Source organism: Phocoena sinus, chromosome 11 (assembly GCF_008692025.1).
Source record: "Phocoena sinus isolate mPhoSin1 chromosome 11, mPhoSin1.pri, whole genome shotgun sequence".
NCBI lineage: Eukaryota > Metazoa > Chordata > Mammalia > Artiodactyla > Phocoenidae > Phocoena > Phocoena sinus.
The window spans coordinates 11,337,800-11,358,406 of record NC_045773.1 but is presented as its reverse complement, the minus strand read 5'-3'; the positions used below and the strand labels follow the sequence as shown (position 1 = coordinate 11,358,406).

Here is a 20,607-nt window from a genome sequence, read left to right as displayed (position 1 = left end):
TGCTTCATCAGGGGCTGTGTGTGAGGTGAGACGCACGAAGGTTCACCACAGGTTCCCGGCACCTCGTCAGGTCAGCTGTTGGGAGTGTTACTGTGATTATCTCGGGTCTTCATAACCACCCGTGAAGGGTACACCCTGTTACAGTGCCCATTTTGCAGATGAGATGATTGGGGTTTCAGAGGCGTCGTCACTTTCTGAGGTGACACCAGCTAGTGAGCGGTGGAGCTGAAGACCGGTCTTTCTGACAGTTCTCGCCACTTAGCTGCTTGGGTGATGCCTTTGCTGTGGGGTTTTCACATGATACTAATGTCATGGCAGTGTGAAACCAACACACTTAGCGGGCACTGTGCTAAGCACCTGATGTGCACCCTGGCAGCCCTTCCACGTGGGTTCAGAGAGGTTGAGTAATTTGCCCACGGTCACAGAGCCAGTGGACGAGGGACCCCAGCCTTGAACCCGGGAAGTCCAACTGGAAAGCCTGCCCCACTAACCCCTCCGTGAAGAGATGTTTCCTTGCTTCAAAGCACTGGTGGTATCTCTCCTCTTGCTTCTTACTAAGAGGTGTGATGGAGCTGGCCTCTCATTTCAGCGTGATGGCCGGGTGCCTCGGAGCCGAGCCCAAGACTCCCGGAATCACCTCTCCCATCCTCCAGCCCCCATCCTTGCTTGATGTCGCTTTTCTGTGCTTACTCATGTCACCGTACCCCGCTGTCCACTCTATCGTTTTATCGACCACATTCTGTTTATAAAGCAGCTTCAAATCCTTGAGGGACGGGGACTGTTACAAACAGTGCAAAATAAATAATACTGGCCGTTGCAGAAACGTATGTAGAAGCCTGTAATCCTCAGTGCCTTGCCTTTCCCTCGTTTTATAAGAGGTGTCCTCGCCCTGACCCTATCAGGTGACATGGGCTGGGTTAACCAGCTAGACCTGAAGCAGTGCATTTGTAGCAGGTGATGGGTGTGTACTCTCGCGCTCTTCCCGATGACACATGGCAGGCTTTGGCTCTTTATTTATTTACTTATTAAAGTGCACTTGTTTTCTTGAATGACCGGAATGTCCAAGGATGCTTTTTCAGTTGCCTCCATGCCATGAGAAGACTTAAGGGGCAGCAACTGAAGTTCATTGCCCCGAGCAGCCGCCTCCTTGTGCAGTCCCCCCCTGACCCCATGTGGGTGAGATGCTGTGTGACGCCTCTTGGTGGAAAATGTAATCACCGTATTTAGGTGGCTCTAGGTTGAGGTCTTCGTCCCCCGCACACCTCCTCTTGTTTGTCTGCGGAAGCGCTGGCCCTCAAAGAAGTGAACAACTGGAACTTGGTTTCTCACATTAGAGGATATGAGAAATAAGAATCTACAGTATGGTGGGAATTTATTTCTCCCGTGGCCGGATCTGATGGGGGGGGGGGCGTGTAGCGAGTCAAGAGGAGCCATAACGTGTCGAGTTGTATTCGTTCTTTCATCAAATCATTATAGAGCGCCTTCTATGTGCTGGGCCTCTTCTGGGTGTTCTGACGACAGCTGTGAACCATGTAGGCGAGGCTCCTGCCCTCTTAGAGCTTACGCTCTGCCCAAGACAGTTAAGTAGGTAAACAGTAAATACAGGTGTCGTTTCAGGGGCCAGTTGCTATGAGGAATAAAATAGAGCGTGTGAGGATAAACAGCTGGTGTGGCTGCTGTTAGTAGGATGGTCGGGGTGGTTCTCTGGAGGAGGTGGTGTTAATGCTGTGACTGACAGGTGAGGAGACCCAGCCATGGGAAGAGCCAGGAGGAACCGGGCAGTGGCGCTGAGTGTCTGCCGCTGTTTGCCAGCACTCTGTGGACTCAGTGGTTAAAAGGCTACTTTAGTGAAAGTCATTAGCGTGACTATTGAACGACTGTGTCTTTTTCCTACCAAGCCGCCAGTTTCACGGGGCGCAGGCCTCTTTTTGCTGAGCATTGTTTCTCCTATAATGGGCGTAATCCCTGACTCATGGCAGGCGCACAGTAAATAGTGGATGGGCGGATGGACAAACGGAATGCCGGTTGAATGGATGGACGTACTAGAAGCCTAAAAGAAAACAGAGGGAAGCAAAGGGCAGTGGAGCACACTGAAGGCTCGAGCTTGGTTCCCAGAGTGGGAGTGTTGGAGGACTCAGTGACACACAGGATGGAGGCAGGCAGTGACTTGTAAACTGGCATTTGGGAGTGTCTGGAAGAGAGAAGACAGAACCAGAGAGCACAAGTAGGAAGGCTGGATCCTGTGCTGTGTTTAAGAAACAGCCAGAGGTAAAGAAGAACAGGCAGAGGGAAAAGAAAGGGCACGGTCAAGAAGAGCTTGGTGGGCAAATGAGGCTGACATTTGTCAGGGCAGCATATGGGCAGCATATGGGCTAGTGGCTAGAAGGAGGGTCACAGTGACTGAAGTTGCATGTTGGCAGATGGGAACGTGGTGGCTCTCGGGGCGGGGGCAGGCGCTGAATCAAGCACTGGGTGTGGGGGGGGTGAGAGATGGAGCAGTTAAGGGGCTTCATGAGGCTGGTAAGATGTTGCTTTTCTCTGGGATTGCAAGCCTAGGGTTACCTTCTGTAGGGAAGTGCCATCTTTCCAAATGGGGGAGGATATGAAATTGGCAGAAAGCTCCCACTGGGAGAAGCAAATATATTGTTCGGAGCTTTGTTTTAGTCCTCTGGAAATTGACTGTATTGTATTTTTATGTAAATAATTCACAACAGCGTGGTATTTGCAAAGGGGTGAAAAGAGAGTGCTCACAAATGAAGTTGAGATACCATATTGTGTTTTTATATCAACAATGTATACTATTGCTTGCAGTGGGTCCAAAAACAAATGTGTATTCAAGAGGCGAGCTACCTGTTCATTATAAGCTTTTTCATCTAATCACCCTTTACCTGCCCTTTAAAACCTGATCCGAAAATGACTTTTTTCACGACGATTCTGGGATCACTCCAGCCCAATGTCATCCTTGCCACCTCTGAGCTTCTATAATATAATTGTCTGTGTAGCTTCTGGAGCATGTTTTATGCATTTAAGCCCTCCTTATGGGCGTGTCATGCTAACCTGGTATGGAGCCCTATAGGAGCAGGTAGCACGTCTTACTCATCTGTATATATCCACAAGGCTTTGCAAAGAGGAGGCCTCACAGAAGTCCTTAAACACATGACTGGCCCTGCAACAATCACCAAAAATACATTCTGTTTCCATTGTTAGTGGAGTTGATTTATATGTGTGTAGGGGGTTGTGCTTCGTTGGCTGAAATCTGCCCACCACCCCTTAGCATGCTTCCCAAGCCTATATGACTGATTCAGCCAAGGAATGGCATTTTGCTTTAAAGACTCTGTGTAGAAAACCTCAGGCTGTGGAAGCCAGAGAATGACAGTGCATTGAACGGTGTTTAACCCTGGTCCAAAGTTAGACCGTTTTTGAGGTTTTGGGTCTGGCTCTGATCTCCACGAGGTTTTGGTGTCCTGAGTGGGATTCAGTAACTGGTGTGTCACAGTGTTGAAAAAGCTGTGGGTTTTCCTTGGCAGCACTCCTTTTTCTGCCGGTTGACAGAAGATAAGAAGTCGGAGAAATTCTTCAAGGTCTTCTATGACCGGATGAAGGTGGCCCAGCAAGAAATCAAGGCAACGGTGACCGTGAACACCAGTGACTTGGGAAATAAAAAGAAAGATGATGAGGTAGACAGGGATGCCCCATCACGGAAAAAAGGTAAATGCTCCCCTGCGTGCAGCTCTTCAGTCAGCTGGATTGTAAACATGGGAGGAATCCCTGGTTTTCCTTCAGTTTTTACACGACTTCTAGGCTCCAAACTGTTTTCTGACTGGGGCTTTCAGAAGAAGAAAACCAATCTGGTTGTGATATAATTCTTCCTGTGTAACCTGAACTGAATTCCTGCTGCTTTGGAGGCTCCTCTTGTTTAATAAACTAACATACATTCTTCTTTGTCAAACTGAGGGTTTTATTGGCAGGAAATCCATTAATAATATTTTCCTGTAATTTCCATTTAATGTTAGAGAAAGTTGTGGAATACGCACTTTTAAATTGGCTGTCGTCTTTTGTCAGCTAATCCGCCCTTATTTTCTGAAATATTTGAAAGTTCATAAAGCTTTTTATCCATTATCCCCCTTGAAGAGGAGTTATACTGGGGAGTGGGTAGACCCAAAAGTGTTGGAGTCAAGTGGCCTTGAATGGGTCTGAGTCTCGTTTTTTTAAGTCTAGAGCTGAGTTTCTCAGCCACAGCACATGGGACATCTGGAGAATCCATTGCTATCGGGGCTGCCCTGTACATTGCAGGCTGTTTAGCAGCATATGTGGCCTCGACCCAGTAGATACCAGTAGCTCACCCCCAACTTAAAATCTCTCCAGACATTGCCTGTCGTCCCCTGGGTGGAGATGGGGTCAAAATCATCCCTAGTTGATCGCCACTGGTCTAGAATGGGGATAAAGAGAAGAAAAAGAAGAAAGGCTAACATTTACTGAGTACTTTCTATGAACCAGGCACTGTCCAAAGTCCTTTACATGTGTTACTTCATTTAGAAGTCAAGTGGACATTGTAAAATCGATAAAATCGTTATCCCCATTTTACAGATGAGGAAACTGAGGCATAGGGATGGTAATTAACTTGTAGGATATGGAGCTAGTAAGGATATGGAGCTCGTAAGTACTAAAGCCAGGATTTGAACCCAGGGAGTCTGGCTACAGCATCTAATGCTCCTAACTCTAGTGCCTGGTTACCTTACAGGGTTACTCTGAAGATTCGATGAGGTAATAAACATGAGGTGCTTAATCACAGTGCCTTGGGGCTTAGTAAAGGGCTCCATCAATGGTTGTCTAAGAACAGTAATTACAGTTTGCTTAGCTTATGTTGAGTGTCTCAGGAACATTCTAGAGGAAGACTTCACTGATGTTCTCCCCATTTTACAGATGAGGAAGCTGAGGCCCAGAGCCATAGATGTATGAGGTTGACAGAACCTCTGCTGCTTTTCCCCTAAACCACAGAGCAAGTGTAGGTGACGTGTTAGAGCCACCAGCAAGCTGGAAGGGCTCAACTTACTTTTAATCCTAAGAGGTGAGAGAAGATGGTGGCTTCTTGGAGCGTTTTGCCAACCTTGAGAGACTCTCGGGTGAATTCCAGAACTTAGGTCTCTGAACGTCGTCTTTGGCGTGGTGAATAGTGTTCCTGGGATTCGGCAGCATTGACCACCTTACATTTGCGTTCTAGCCAAAGAGCCCACGACACAGATAACGGAAGAGGCCCGGGATCAGCTTGTGGAGGCCTCTGCCGCCACCAGGAAAGCCTTCACCACCTTCAGAAGGGAGGCCGACCCCGACGATCACTACCAGTCAGGGGAGGGCGCCCAGGCCACAGCAGACAAGACCAAGGACGACCTGGAGATGAGCGCAGTCATCACCATCATGCAGCCCATCCTCCGCTTCCTGCAGCTCCTGTGCGAAAACCACAACCGGGACCTACAGGTGAGGGCCGGGGGGCAGTGGAGGGGGCGGTCCCAGGTCCTCACAGCTACCGCCGCTTACTGTGACATCTCAGCTCCTCTCCTTTCAGCCCATCTCTTCGAGCTGAGGACCCTGCATGGTTCTCGATGTCTGGGCACTAGAAGCGTTTCTCTGTCTCGTCGTCCCCGCTGTCTCCACAGGGACAGGGACCAGATCTCATGTTCAACAGTGTAGCTCCCACCTGCTCCACGTGTGTTTGTTATATGTGTGTATGTGCCTCTGTGTGTGTGTGTATGAGCCTCTGTGTGTGTGTGTATCTGGTAGCCTGCCACCGTTTGATACATAGATGTACAGGTAAAACTTGAATGGATGGAGGGGTGGATGATTAAATATACTAGACTTAACAGAATCTGGTACATAGAATGTTCTAATCAAATATTTCTTGGTTGAATGAATGAAGTGGCTTTCTGGTGTTTTACACAAATGTTCAAAAATATTTGTTGAACTGATTATTCCAGAAATCCTTTGTTCACTTTTTTTTTTTGTCGTGGGATAATAACAATGGCCAGGTTTATTGGGCACTTAGATGATCCTGGATGCTAAGTGTTGCCTGTATTATAACACTTGTTTTATAGATGAGGAAACCAAGATGCACAAGACCCAGTTAGGGAGTACAGAGCTTGGAACTGAACCCAGGCAGTCTGGTGGGTAGAGGCTGTGCTGTCAACCACCGCATTAAGATAGAGGGCGTTTCCTTCCTTGCAGAGTTTCCCCAACAGCAAAGGCTTTTCAGGAAGGGCCAAGGATGGGTTCCAGAGATACCCTCTTCGTTCTCAGTGGACACAGATCTGTGGAAGGTGTCTCTGCCCAGGAGAAGCATGCTAGAGCACCGGGGCCTTGGCCTTCTCCTAGTTTTGCTTCTGACTCTTGGGGAAAACACCCCTCTCTGCCTAAAACAGATGAGGATGAACAGGAAAAGTGTGTCTGAACTCCTCTAACGTAGAATGTTTTCTCCTAAAATAAATAAATTGGTGGGGGTAGTTTTATCTGAATTGTGATGGTTTGAAAAGAAAATAATTCTAGTCCGAACACCGCAAGGGGAAGGTGCAGCCTTGAAATATTTGCACAACTGAGTTTACCCACCAGGTGATTTGATGGCCTTTCACATGTTAGCTGTGGCCAGACCATTCGGTGCCACCACCAGAAATCGCTAACGCTTAAAATCTGCTGCAGAATCTCTGCCTGGATAAGTTGAGTAAGAAATTATATTGTTAAGCAGTAAGACAGCACAATTTAATGGAAGTGGGGGAAGTCTGCAGTATGAGTACTTACTGTGCTGATTTTTATTTTCAATCAAATGGGTCCGAAGAGCCTGGGCTTTGAAAAAGCATCGAGGGACTTCCCTGGCAGTCCAGTGGATAAGACTCTGTGCTTCCACTGCAGGGGTCACGGGTTCCATCCCTGGTCAGGGAGCTAAGGTCCCACATGCCGCGTGGCACGGCCAAAAAAATAAAAAATGAAATGAAATTTTAAAAAAAAGAGCATTTAGATCCAAGGTCATCAACCAGCCACATCTGGGCCGTATTTCAAAATGAAGGGATTTCCATCAGCTCCACTGTCAGCCACGCAGGGACTTCAGGCGCGTTCTCTGCTTTGCTGCCCACTCCTTTCCTCCACTGACATTCCAGCTTCATCCCTGACCACGTCTGAGTGTGGGATCTTGGCCGTGAGTCTGTTTTTCTTGCCTGTTGCTCAAACATTCCTACTTTGGACATAGAACACGTCGGCCCTTGATGCACTGGCCTGACTTGCGTGGATGCCAAGATCAGTGGGTGGACAAGGCCCTCATGACCCAAAGGTCCGGGGTCCGGTTACTGGCTCGTTGGCTGGTGTTTGTCTGGAGGCGGACTGTGTCTGCTCCACCTACCGTATCTACACCGTTCATCACCGAGGAGACAGGCCAAGGGAGTGTGAGCGATGCCATGGGAAAGCACGCTGTCCCACCAGTAAGAAAACAAAGCCTACAGCTCAACTGTGGTGTCTTTGTGGATGGGGGCCCTACCCTGCTGGGGCGATTTCTAGGCTGAACTTGGTGGCCAGTGCCCTGTATCGTTCCCCTATACCAGTGTTACTGGTTTCCACCAACCTCGGGCTCCAAAGGAAAAGTAGGTTGAGACTATGCATATGTGTGTTGATCTCCTCATCTCGGCGAGTACCCTGCTCTGTGCCCTGCCCTGGGGGTGATGGAGACCGCCCCCCCGACCTTCCCCTCACGGAGCTGCGCATCTAGGACAGGAGCCACTCGGCAAGCGGGAGGCTGCCGTGCCGGGTGATAGGTGCTCCAGTTGTGTCATCTTAGGGGTTTTGTGGGTTCAGAGCAAGAGAACCAACACAGTAGTAAACTGGGTCCAGGAAGGCTTCCCAGAGGAGCTGATGTCTGCTGAGTTCTGAGCAAACAAAACACAAGGCTACCTTGAGTCGAGTCCATCCGTGAATGTCAGAGGGGCGGTCCTGATGTGCTTGTTTCCCGGACGTGGCTCTGGTTTCGTGGACCTGTTCTACCTTCCGTCCGCCCCCTTGACCTGCCGTCTTCACAGCACACCTAGCCTCCACTGGGAAAGCAGAGGGAGGCTCCCATTGTACGAATTCACCACTTCCTTTGGGGAAGTCTTCACAGTTTTTGTTTTGTACCTTAGCTCTTTGCAAAACTCTGCTTTGAACGAATTCCCTAAGAACTCCATGGGCAGAAGCCCCTTTTAATGAGTCCTTCCAAAACAACATTCTCTAATACGCCACTCTGCCAGAAACAGTGGTATCAGGGGGAGAGGAAGTGTACAGTATATTTCAATATATATACATTTAAAGCTTAGCAACTTAACCTTTGAAGGTTCTATAACGCCAGTGGTGTTAACTGCTTGGGGCTGCAGAATCCCCCGTTTGAACATCTTAGGCAGAAACGTACGTGGTAAAGGAGATGAGAACAAAGCTGCTTTGTTCAGAGTAGAAACGACAGAGTGTCAGAACTTTGCTTTCCTCCCTCACCTGCAAGAGCCCTGAGGGCTGGGGCATTCCTGGGCTCCTCCAGGGTTTTGCAGGGAGTGGCTGGAAAACCAGTGATCTGGACCAGTGGTTCACAAGGATGAGTGCTGCACCCATCTACAGACTCCCACTAAGCCAGGCACACGGAGGTAGTAATAACATTGCTCTGATACGATGGTATTTGTAGGAATCCAGTTCTCAAAATGATGGTTTTAGGTGGGATTCAACGACTCTGCCTGCCACCCTCTTGACAGTTTTCTGGAACCGACGGTGGATCTCTGGGTCAGGGTTTCCTCGTGGATTCCGAGGGAGAAGACATTCTCACGAGGAGGGAATTATCAGCTCCCTGGTATAAGGAAGTGCAGACGAGCCCAGAGAGAGAGGGACTCTGGCCCTTTGAGGTTGCCCGGAGTTGCTTGTCGTATTTAGAACCTTAACTTTCCTGTTGGTAAATGTTCAGTAGCGATAAAGCCACTGAGTTTGACTTTGCCGAATGGACGGTTGCTGCCTTAAGCAAGCTTTGTTCACAGTAGCGAGAGACGTGATGGGAAGGACTGTTTTTGAACCATTTTCCGTATGCTTTTGAACCTTCCCCTGAGAGGCTGGCTTTGCCTTTCACCTGGGTTAAGGAATACAGGTCTTGCTCTCTCTTCACTGCAGTCTGTTTAAGCACAGACTTGAAGTCTTGGATCTCCTTCGTCTACCCATCTTGACTTGGTCCCTGGCCCTCCAAGGAAGACGACAAAAAGAACAGGACTTCTCTAGTCTGGACAGGGTGGGGTAGGTGGTATGTGCTGTGGGTGAGCTCTATTCCTTGAGCATAGAAAGAGTTCCCATGGGCCTTTAGCGAGTGGCACGCCTCTGTTTTAGTAGAGAACAAGAGAAAATAGAACTGAGTTAGGAAGGAGAGATTCTGACTAGACATTCTGCAAAGGCCATGAGAAATGGGAGAGGCTTTCAAGAAAGGGCAGCCCACCGTCCTTCCTGGGGAGTCTGCAACATGTCATCTGCTGGCCTTGATGAGTTCCCAAGTCCCCTTTCCTTCATCCAACTTAATCCAGATACTTCAGCCAGTGTTTACGAAGCCCATGGCATGAGCCAGTCCCTGGGCCAGTTGTCGGTCACCAGTGCTGGTGCCCCAATCTCACTGGAGTCAGGATGGAGAGCTTCCTGAAAGAAGTGACTTGAGATGCCATCCTGAAGGAAGAGGAGTCAATCAGGGTGGAGACAGGGAGGCGGGGAGTGACAGGCAGAGGGAATAGTGGGGCTGAAGCCCAGGAGATGAGAGAGTGGAGGGTGCTTAAAGAGCAGGAAGAAGTTCATTGCTGCCAGCCAGAGGAGCATGGCAGGAGAGATGATGTCCGTGAACAGAAAGGGGCATGAGGGGAGTGGCCACATCCCTGAGCAGAGGTGGGGAGGGGCAGGGCGTGGCAGGAATGATGACACAGGAGTTGCAGAGGCAGAGTGGCCTCGAGAGCCATGCTGTGAATTTGAGCCTAGGTTAGCCTGGCTGTCTCCTGCCCTCTCCCTGAATACTCCTTCACTCCACCTCTGCATGCTGAGGGGTTCAGCCAGGCCCTCGAACAGGTAGCATCTTCCCCGAGGGGCTGGGGCGAGAAATGGCTGCAGAACCCTCCTCTGGCTTCCTGTGACCCTTAGAAAAATAGTCACCTTACGAAAGCCCACGTGGTCTCAAATCACCTGTCCTTCCTCCACCTCCACCTTCACCTGAATGACTGTGCAATTTCTAGACTAGTCAGGAAGGCTTGCGCAGAAGGCCCTGAGGTTAACTTGGGGTGGGGGTGAGGGGGGGGTTATCTAGAGGATGAGTCGAGCATAAACTTGATTACCAGCTTTTAATCTGGGCATTTATGGATGTTTTAATTACACAAGGAATACATGAATATATTCTATGAAGGTTTAAATGAAAATAAGTGTTTGGTTTGAGAAAACAGTCCCTCTACCCATTCCCACGTCTCTACCCAGAGAGAACTGCTGTTGGTTTGGACTGTATCCTTCCTGTCCTTTTTCTGTATATTTGGATGGAAGCATTGGATATATATTAATCTGCTCTTTGCCTTTTTGTTCGTTTAACGTAACAGTATGTCCTGGAGGTCTTTCCATATTGGCACGTATGGACCTACCTCAGGGTTTCCAACTTGTGATATCACATGATGCTGATACACTATCATTTGTTTACTTCCCAACTGACGGGCATTTAGCTTGTTTCCAGTTCCCCTCTGTCTCAAACAGTGCTGTAGCAGACATCCAGTACGTACTTTGTGAATAGTGATAGAAGTGGAATTACCAGGTCAAAAGTTAACATTCATTTTATCTTTTGATTATATCTTTTTACTTTAAAAAGATACAATTTTCTACAGTTTTCTACAGTAAACATGTAACTTTTATAACTATGCCCAAAAGAATATCTGGGGTTAATCTTCCCTTCTTTTTAAGAAGAGATTACTGGAGTCTGTGACGAAAACAAAAAACAAAAAACAACTCCTCTGCATCAGAATAGGCTGTGAGTTATGAGGTGGTTGAATGTGGCTTGCTTGACTTGGTTGAGAAATTATCTGCTGTTCTGTCTCTTGTTAGCATTGCAAGTTTACCTGGAGAATACATACTCGGGCACGTGCACCCAAGCACACACACATTTACTCGCTTCTGTTCCTTCCTGTAATAACGGAAGTGGCCAAACAAGATAAGCCAGGTTCCCACCATGGCAGGTGGGCTTAAGCCCAGCCTGTAACACTTCATTCTGTGATGAACTAGCCTCAGTGTTAGGTTCTGGGCATTCAGCATCCAGACCCCAGCGTCATCTTTTAAACATTAACTAGTGTCCTTGGAAACGTCAAAAGGCTCTGAACTTAACATGTGATGGGTGGGGAGGTGGGCTGGGGCGGAAAAGAAAGAAATGAGAACTTAAAAATGAGAACTTCAGACTCCAGTTCTCTTAAAAATGAGAACTGGAGTCTGAACTGGGTCGTCAGAGAGGAGCTCTCCTCCCCTGCATCCCATACAAAAGCACCTTGGAGAACAGGCCACAGTGTTTGCAGTCATTGCCATAGACCATGTCCACGGTTGACCGTCATGGGGGCTGACTGACTCTTCTACCCAACACTGCATCTCTCTGCGTAATTGCTGCTCAATCCCAGGCCCCAACCAATTACATACCATCAAAAGGGCAGAATGAGTGACCTTTTCCCTCTTCTCTTTGCCTTTGTTCCCCCAACCTGGGGACTGCCCAATTGCAGAACTTCCTTCGTTGCCAAAATAACAAGACCAACTACAATTTGGTATGTGAGACGCTACAGTTTCTGGACTGTATTTGTGGAAGTACCACCGGGGGTCTCGGTCTTCTCGGACTCTATATCAACGAAAAGAATGTGGCCCTCATCAACCAAACCCTGGAAAGTCTGACCGAATACTGTCAAGGACCTTGCCATGAGAACCAGGTAAATCCATTTGCATTTCGGGGCGGAGAAAGAAGTTTATCGTTTTGAAACGTTGTTGACAGGGACTAGTTCAGAAGTCGCACAGCATCTCCCTAGGGGCCTAGGGATTCAGTAGAACTGGAGGCCTCTTCCAAGCAGTGAGGAGGGAGCAACCGAGCGTTACCATGTTTCAGGACGTGACCTAATCACAGGCGCTTGAGGGGCTGTCGGGGTGATCGCGCCCAGCTTGGTTCGGTTTGAACGACCCAACTCGAAGTTGACCAGGGGTACATATTAAAGTTGGAGTTAAATGAATATGACCAGGAGACTGGGCTCTATTTCAAATATTAGGAAAGACTCAAAAAGGGGCCACTTCATGGAAGGAGGTTGATAGCGAACTAGAGAGAAAAACCTTGCTGTATATGAGACAACTTGAAAATAACATGAGAAAATGTATGATTGAGACTTTAACACCACAGACGTTCAGAGGAGAGAAGGACTCCCTTAGTCTTGACTTACGCTTCTCGAGAAGTATATTTTTGGAGTGGAACCCAATAGTTTCTTGAATAGAGTCATTGCTTATCCCTGACGTCTTGCAGATTCCGTGCAGTTTTGCACGGATGCTAGCATGAGTATGATTGTTAGCTCAAATTATAGCTGTATCCTGGCTGGAGGGGGCAGTCCAGTGCTTAAATAGCCCATTATAAACCCAGTGGCCAGGAAAGGTATGACATGCTGCGTTACTTGGGAAGCAAGGCCAGAAGAACGGCTTACAAGAGGGACCACTTGCTGTATATTGAAAAATCTGATCTTAGTTGTCCATGACTGCGAGGCTAGCATTTCGTTAGATCCACTTTAGTCTCCAGGCTTCCTGATGGGACCAACGGGGTAGTTTGAGTTAAAGTGAAAAGGAATAAAAAAATTACAACAGGATTTGGGGGAGAGGCTTTATCTAAGTGAATTTCTTTATAACCTCAAGATGGCTTTTCTGCCAAACAGAGGCCTGTTCAAAGGAGCATACTGGGGTGAATTCTGTTGCAAACGGGGATCTTACCTGGGGGAAGGTGATTAATTCTGATATTACGTGAATTAAAACGTGCTTTCCAAACTTAAGCCTTAAGCAAAAGTGTGCCGTACGAAAACCGAGTGATGTAGAGAGAATGCAACACACCTCTGAAGGGGAAAACAGCGCTCAGGACCCGGAATCAGTCACACACCATATTTTCCCTTAAGAACAAAAGCCCACTGTACTGTTTGGATTAGACACGGCCAATTTATCAGTTACAGTGCATGGGGACTTTCCTACTGTTTACTGTTAATTCTGAAACTAGAGACTTTCATCTGTCTTTTATTTTTACCACTTTCTCACGGAAAATTTGCTGCTCTCCCCTAGAGACATTACTGGGACTGGCGAGCATTGTGCTGAAATCGCAGTTGAGCCTGTCGGCCTGTGACGTCTGATCTGTGACCAGCGTTTGTGTAATGTCTGCATGTGTCTCTTTCCTCAGAACTGCATAGCCACCCATGAATCCAATGGCATTGACATCATCACGGCCCTGATCCTCAATGACATCAATCCTCTGGGAAAGAAGAGGATGGACCTCGTATTAGAACTGAAGGCAAGTAGGAATTGAAAGCCAAAGACAGTAGCATCTGGAAACCCTTTTGTGTATTGCCTGTGCACGCGACATGGTCACTGCCGTGAAACTAAATACTAAAGACCGTTCTTTTAAAGTAAATGAATGATCCACGCTGCAAGTTCTGAGTAAAAGGCAGAACTTCAGTCTTTCCCTTCCAAATAAGGCCTTGGGACAGGATACCAGCCTTTCAACTCACAGGTCACATGGAATGAGAAATCATCACTCAAAGCTGAGAAACAAATTCGAACCGCATCCAAGAACTAGCAGCCTTGATTCTGAAAGCCGCAGACGGAGAAAGAATGGAAACTCCATTCCCTCTGTGGTCTCTCATCTTTCCCCCGTTGAGGACACAGGGCCAGTTGAAGAATAGTACAGCTAAAAACGATCTAGACCAAAAAAAAAGTTGAACTTTTATATTATCCAGCAACACCTTTTTCTGTTCTGTGGTTGATTTAGCATAAGGGTGGTTCATAAGTGTTGGGTTAAAATGAGGAGAGTTAAACAGTCCAGAATCGTGCCTCTGGGCCTCTGATGAGTTTCTTTGCATCGTGTACAACCGGTGGCTGGCAGATGACTGATGTAGAAGCACCCTTGACATGCTGACTCCCTCTGATACCAAAATGGTTTTACGGGGTGACAAAGCTTAAGCGCCTTGAAGCAGTGACTTCAAGGTGATTAAGCTGCTGGGTTTACAAGCCAGCCTCTGGGGTGTTTGAGAAGCTGATCCACTACTTCGGATGTTGATTTCTTGAGGGTACCAAGAAAATTAATTTTAAAAAAATATTCAAAAGTAAAAGCAAATGAACAAAAAGCCCCTCACTTATCTCAGGGCTTCCAAAGATTCTCTGAGTCCAAAGTTTCAATCCTGAGAATCAGACTTGCAGCTCCATCCTGGTGTCTAAAGCATATTTCGAAATGTTAGCCTTACTGAGCACATTTCATTTTCACCCGTTCCCATGTTGGGGCAGGTTGAGATCTGCCCTGCATCTTGCCCCTGTTTGCAGCAGCGGGCCACTTTCTCACTGTCACAGGAGAGCCTGGACCTACAGGGTTTAGCTGAAAAGCCGATCTGTATTTATGGCTTCAGTGGTGCCGGAGGACGGAAAGGTCATTAGGGAAGGTGGTAACACAGAAGCCCACAGGAATTGCACAGTTACTTTTATTTTATTTTAGTATTTCCAAACGAGTGTCCAAACTACTAGATGGTTTGGGTGTATGGTTTAAGTGGATTTTTGGGGGCAGGGGACTATTTTTATCTCCTTTGACAAATCGTGTTGTAGAAGTGACTTGAACATCATTCAGGCTCACATCCCTGGCTACCATGTATCAGAATATATATGATGAGAGCCTGAAATAAACTCAGAATTTCATGCATTCCTAATCAGCATTTCCGTGGCTTTTTGAAGCACTAATCTGGTAACCTGAAGGTTATTGTAGAAATTTCTGCCCTGTGAAAAGCCAGCTTTTGATAGCACAACAACCCGATGGAACTGCTGGGATCTGTGCTTGGGGAGAAAAAAAGATACTGCCCCCTCTCACCAAAACAACAACTTTCGAGTCCTATACATGAAGAAGCATATGGATTATCATAGGCCCGGGGCCTAAAATGGGCTCAAGCCAAGAAGTACAGGGTGTGGGCACACGAAAACTTTGAATATGATGGGAAATTATGGTTTGGCGTGAGCATGGTGCTCCGTTGGGTCACTTTTGTTAACTAACAGTAGGGGTCATGAGAGCTGATAGCACTGTTTTAGGACGGTGGGGGGCGGGGGGCGTTACCTGAATTGCCTGCCTTCTCTGACCTGCAAGGCTGAATCACGGCGTTTATAACCACTCCCCACCCCCCGGAGGCGTCGTGGGTCTATGTACCAGGTGCTTCCTGACCACTGTCATCGTGAGGGTCCCAGTGTACCCACAGAACCCATGTTTAAATGTCCACTAGGACTTGGACCAACTGACGTAAGGGGGAAACTGCCCAAACCAAGAGGTGCCTCTTTGACCCCAGTTTCTGCGGACATGTTTTTGGGGTGTCAGGTAGCACATTCTCAGTGTGGTGATGCTCTTGATTTATGCTCTGCCGTGGGGCAGGGTGTCTTTAGCCAGGACGCAGCAGCTGGTCACCCATGGTTCAGGCCAGCTGCCCCCAGTAGCTCCTCTTCATTTCTTCCTCCCTTTGTGTCTCCAATTAGAACAACGCATCCAAGTTGCTCCTGGCCATCATGGAGAGCAGGCACGACAGTGAAAATGCCGAGAGGATACTCTATAACATGAGGCCCAAGGAACTGGTGAGTCGCAGGGCTGAGCCTCTGGCCGTGGCACTGCCTCAGCATCAGAGCTTCACTTGTGGCAGAGCAGGGCATCTGTCTCCTCGAGCTTTCTTTACGATGCCGACGATCAGAAGTGCCGAGAGAACGTTTGATTCGGGCCCCTGCCTAGGGCAGGGAAGTGAGCCCTGCGTGGAGTAAGTGTCCTCTGCCTTCAGCGCAAACACGCATGGAAGCCTCCCTGGCCTATTTCCCTTGGGGGAGGTGGCACCGGGACAGGTCTGGGAGGCCGGCGGACTGGAATTCACGTCCGTCGCTCTGCCCTTTGCTGGGTCACCTTGGGAGGCCCTTGGACTCTCTGAGCTGCACTCCCCTCTTCCCTAAAAGGGAACTGGTCCAGAGGGTTGCTTTGGAGACAAGACAGATGATTCCCACCAGGCCCCGCGCACAGTGCCGCACACCCGGTAAACCCTTCGAGAATGCACGGTCTCCTCTTAATTCTTCATTCACTGCCGCTTTGTGCCGCGTCTTCTTCCGGGGCTCAAGGATTCACATCTCTCCTTGGTGCCCATAGTCTGGGCAACAGAAGGGTGTTTTGGGGGGTGCTGATGTTTTGGGTTTTTTAAAAAAGAAAACACAATCTTGTTTATATTTGGGGGGTGATATTCACAATTGGCTGTGACTTCCAGGCTGGGAGTCTGTGCTGCAAACTGTGAGACAGCAGCTCTCAGAGACGCTGAACCGAGCTGAGGACGGAACTCTCTATTTGGACTCTTTCCCACGCAGATGAGCTGTAACTGACAGACCTAAATGAGGGCACTAAAACTTTCCTGCCCCCCGGTGACCCAGTGTGCGCTTGGGGCCAGGCTGAAGTCCCTTTATGTGTTCCTTTAAATAAAGTTCACAGCAAGCCCAGCTCTTTGATCTCGGAGGTCAGGAGTGAGTTCTCAGCCTGAGATGGAAGTCCTCTCTGAGTTTACATAATGGCTTATGTAACTGGGGTTGGGGGAGGCTGGGATCTGTCGCTCCTGAGTAGGGACAGGATGACTTAGCAGAGACCCCGCTCCAGTTCCCATCAATCCAGAGCATGCCCCGTCTTGGGTGGGGGACCTGGCAGCACCCCGGGCTCTAGGTGCCACTGACTCCCGGGTCGCCCCCTTGTGGTTGATTAGCTTCATTCCCGAATCTCGGAGAAGAGTCAAAGGCTTCCCGGAGCAAACACGGTTCTGAGCATGTGCATAGCGAAGACGCTCACGTGTCCGGAACACGTGTGTACATTTGTGTGTACACGCATATATGTGTACGTTCAGGCTCCCACGTCCCGTGCAACATGTTGTCTGTTCAGTTTGGTTTTAGAGAAGCGAAGGGAAGACAAGCTGAGAGAGCGAGGGTCTTGTCTCCAGAATTATTTCTAGGGCCTGACCTGATGTCAGTACAGAAATGTGCGTCCCTCTGCCGTGCTTGGTCTTAGATAACGAGAAATAATTCAGAGTAATGGCCTCGAGGCGATGCAGGAGGCGGAAATGCCTTGTGAGTCATCAAAGAAAATGATTAATTTTTAGTACAACTTAAGGGTTGCAAGCATTGTGTTCTTAATCGTTGAATGATTAAATCTTGAATGATAGGTTCATTTGATAAATAGTGGCCGGACCCTGCTTCGTCCGGGGCGTTGTGCTGGGCACCAGGGAGGGACTGGGAAATGGGCAGAGCCAGCCGTGTTCCTGGGGAGCTGAGGCCAGTGGCTGGGAGCAGGAAGCGGAGCAGGCACCGGAATGCTCTGGGAAGCGTGCTCTCGGCGTGAGACAGTCAGGGGCAAAGCTCAGCTCACTAGCCGTGCGAATTTCAGCACGCCTCCTTCCCCTCTGCGTCTGCTTCCTCATCCATAATCAGGCGGAATCTTTGACATCTCATAAAATGTTTATGAGCAGTAAAGTTTCTGAAAGAATGAAGATACTGGGCACAGTGCTTGGCACATGGAAGGTGCTGGTAGATGTCGCCTGTTAGTGGTATTTTTTTCACATGGAGTAGGCTGTGGGAGACAGGGAAACATTTGGAGTCAGAAAATAGTTTCATCAGCTATTCCTAAAGGCAAATGCTTTCCTTTTTAGTTTTTCCTGAAATGGCAAAGGTAGGGGATGGGGAGAGTTGGCAGAATGAAATGGAGAGAAAGGGAAAACGTGTGGCTTCTAGCCTTTGTTTGTATCGTATCATTGTTTGGAGGCTTTTTGGGTTTTTGTTTTAGCCATTGTCCCGTTCTAAAGGAGAAGGGCGTGGACCAGCCACAGAATGTCTCGTGGCCTAGCGAGAGCGAATGGGTTCCCCTCTCATTTCATTGAAGGCTGATTGGTGGTGACTGCCTGCGATCGTATTGAGAAGGATTCTGAGGCTGTGTCCACGCCTGCTGGCCGAGCGTACTGAGGCCCATGAGCAGTGTCTGCCCCGGGAGGGGAGACTGATAGTATGCGTGCTGTCATTGCCAGTCCTACGTGGGCCTTCCTTGAAGCAGGAACTCTGTTCCCTGGCCCTTCTTGCAGGTGGAAGTGATCAAGAAAGCCTACATGCAAGGCGAAGTGGAATTCGAGGATGGAGAGAATGGCGAGGACGGAGCTGCTTCCCCCAGGAACGTGGGACACAACATCTACATCTTAGCTCATCAGGTGCCACCCCTCCCCACGCCCACCTGCTGGGCAGGACTCCATGCTGCGTGCCCTTAAACTTACTTTTCCTTTAAGGTTTTATTTAGCCTGAGCTTGTTTGGGTTCGTGGTAACGGGTACTGCCAGCCACCTGACCAAATGTGCCGAGGTCCAGGCTGCTTCCATTGCCCATTCCCGTAGGGTCATGTCCTTGGAAACCCCACGTTTCTTAAAAGCGTTCGCGCTGAGCAGTGACACTTGGATAGCTCATGACTGTGTCTCAAGACAGTTGAAAGGAGTCTTAGTCTTTTCATAAATATTGATGAGTCTGTCTTAACCATCTAAAGAAATAAACCTCAGCTGCCTGACCGATCGCACTTGGCAATCTTTGGGAACTTGTCATGATGACTTCTTTTTGTTTGCATTTTGGGGGATGTAGTAATACTTCCTACCCTGGCACCAAAAGGCCCTGTTTCGTAACTGTCTTCCCAAGTGGCTGGGCTTTTGCAGACACTTCCTCTTTCTGGAGGCTGATGTGTGTGGGCAGCCGGGAACTCTGCTGCAGGCTGGCACTTCCTGTCCCTTTCACCTCTCTTAGGTAGAGGAGTTTGGTAGAAAACAGTGATGGGATTGGGCCGGAGGTTGATAGATCCCTGCCCCTTCTCTCCTCCATTCCTGGCAGTTAGCCCCTGAGAGGTCTCGGGACATTCCGAATGCAGGCTCTGTGGGGCTGGATGGATAAACCCCATCTCCCTCCTGCCTGGCTAAAGGAATCGGGGCACAGCGGGACCTCGAGTGGGCATGCGCTTTCCACGCTGCTCTGCCAGAGCCCGGAATAGGTGCCGTGCAGCACACCCTTGATGGGGAGGAGAGGTGCCCTTGCCCCCTTCGCCCCCCAGCTTGCTGCTCGTTACTCTGCGTCTTTTGTACCCAGAGCTGGAAAGGAGCTGTGTGTTCCTGTTGCAAAGAGACGTGACTCCCCTGTTTTCTGTATTTGTGTTCTAGTTGGCTCGGCACAACAAAGAACTTCAGACCATGCTGAAACCTGGTGGCCAGGTGGAGGGAGACGAAGCTCTGGAGTTTTACGCCAAGCACACGGCCCAGATAGAGGTAAAGGCAGGGTAAACTCGGGGCCCGGGCCTGCGTCGAGGGCCTCCGGTGTGGGTGCCCTGGGCTGGGGCTGGCACGCGGTCATTGGTCGGAACCGTAAACAGGTTGTGGGAAGCTACCGTGCACCAGGGCCTGCACTCAGTGCTAACAGCCAGTGATGGCCAGGCCGGTCCCGAGGCCTGCGTAAGGCCTGGCGAGAAGGTAGGTGAGTCCACACAAGGAGACGCGCCACGCGTTCCGACAGGGCCGTGAGGACAAACAAGGCATCACGAGACGGTCCCCCGGAGGGACCTGCTGTGGACTGTGGTGGTCAGAGAGGCCTGCTCTGAAGATGGGTATCGAAGCACAGACCTTCAGAAGGATGGGAATGAACAGGCAGAGCTGGGAGGCAAGAGCTTGGCAGACACGGGGAGGCCCTGAGGTGGGAGGTGAAGGTGAGGAGGTAGGATGTAGGGAGCTAGAGGGAGAGCAGCCCACGATCAGAGAGGGAAGACGGGTGGGCCCAGAGCCTGCAGGACCGTGTCCGCCGTCCTCAGAAGAAGTCTGGACTTGGCCCTCAGAGCAGTGTGGAATCATTGGAGAGTTGTACACCGAGGAGTGATACGACCAGATCCGCCTCAGAGAAAACACACACAAGAAACAGAATCCTCTCCATTTCGCAGCTGGGAAAACTCTGCAATAGGACTCAGAGAGGTTGTGTCATCTGTCCATTTATCACTCTCAGGGCTGGAATTTTCACCCAAGTCTGGCGCTGACCCCCGAGCCTATGGGTGCTTTTTATGTCACCTGCCTTGTCTCCTGACAGTCGAGAGAGTACAGACCTATGGGTGCAGGCTGTGGGCAGTAAGTGATGGTGTGTCTGTCTTGTTTGGCTAATGAGGAAATGCACAGATTCAGTATCAGTGTCGGGGCAAAGATTTTGAAGGACTCACAGGCTCCTTTGGGCCGTGTGAAATGTTCAGGATGGAGTCTTGTAAGAGTGTATTCTCACCCGCTGTCTCGGGCCTCTGGGCTGTCCTAATAAAATG

The 20,607-nt window shown here is 49.2% G+C and overlaps 1 protein-coding gene across 2 annotated transcripts in view; it reads left to right on the top strand.

Annotated features, from left to right (window-relative positions):
* ITPR1 (inositol 1,4,5-trisphosphate receptor type 1) overlaps positions 1–20,607 on the top strand; it is a 333,789-nt gene that overhangs the window by 257,485 nt on the left and 55,697 nt on the right. For both annotated transcript variants that reach the window (XM_032647530.1, XM_032647529.1), the window contains 7 exons: positions 3,528–3,708; positions 5,222–5,475; positions 11,751–11,951; positions 13,439–13,549; positions 15,760–15,855; positions 18,369–18,491; positions 19,475–19,579. In XM_032647530.1, coding sequence (XP_032503421.1) covers positions 3,528–3,708; positions 5,222–5,475; positions 11,751–11,951; positions 13,439–13,549; positions 15,760–15,855; positions 18,369–18,491; positions 19,475–19,579 — 1,071 coding nt within the window. The remainder of the gene's footprint in view (positions 1–3,527; positions 3,709–5,221; positions 5,476–11,750; positions 11,952–13,438; positions 13,550–15,759; positions 15,856–18,368; positions 18,492–19,474; positions 19,580–20,607) is intronic.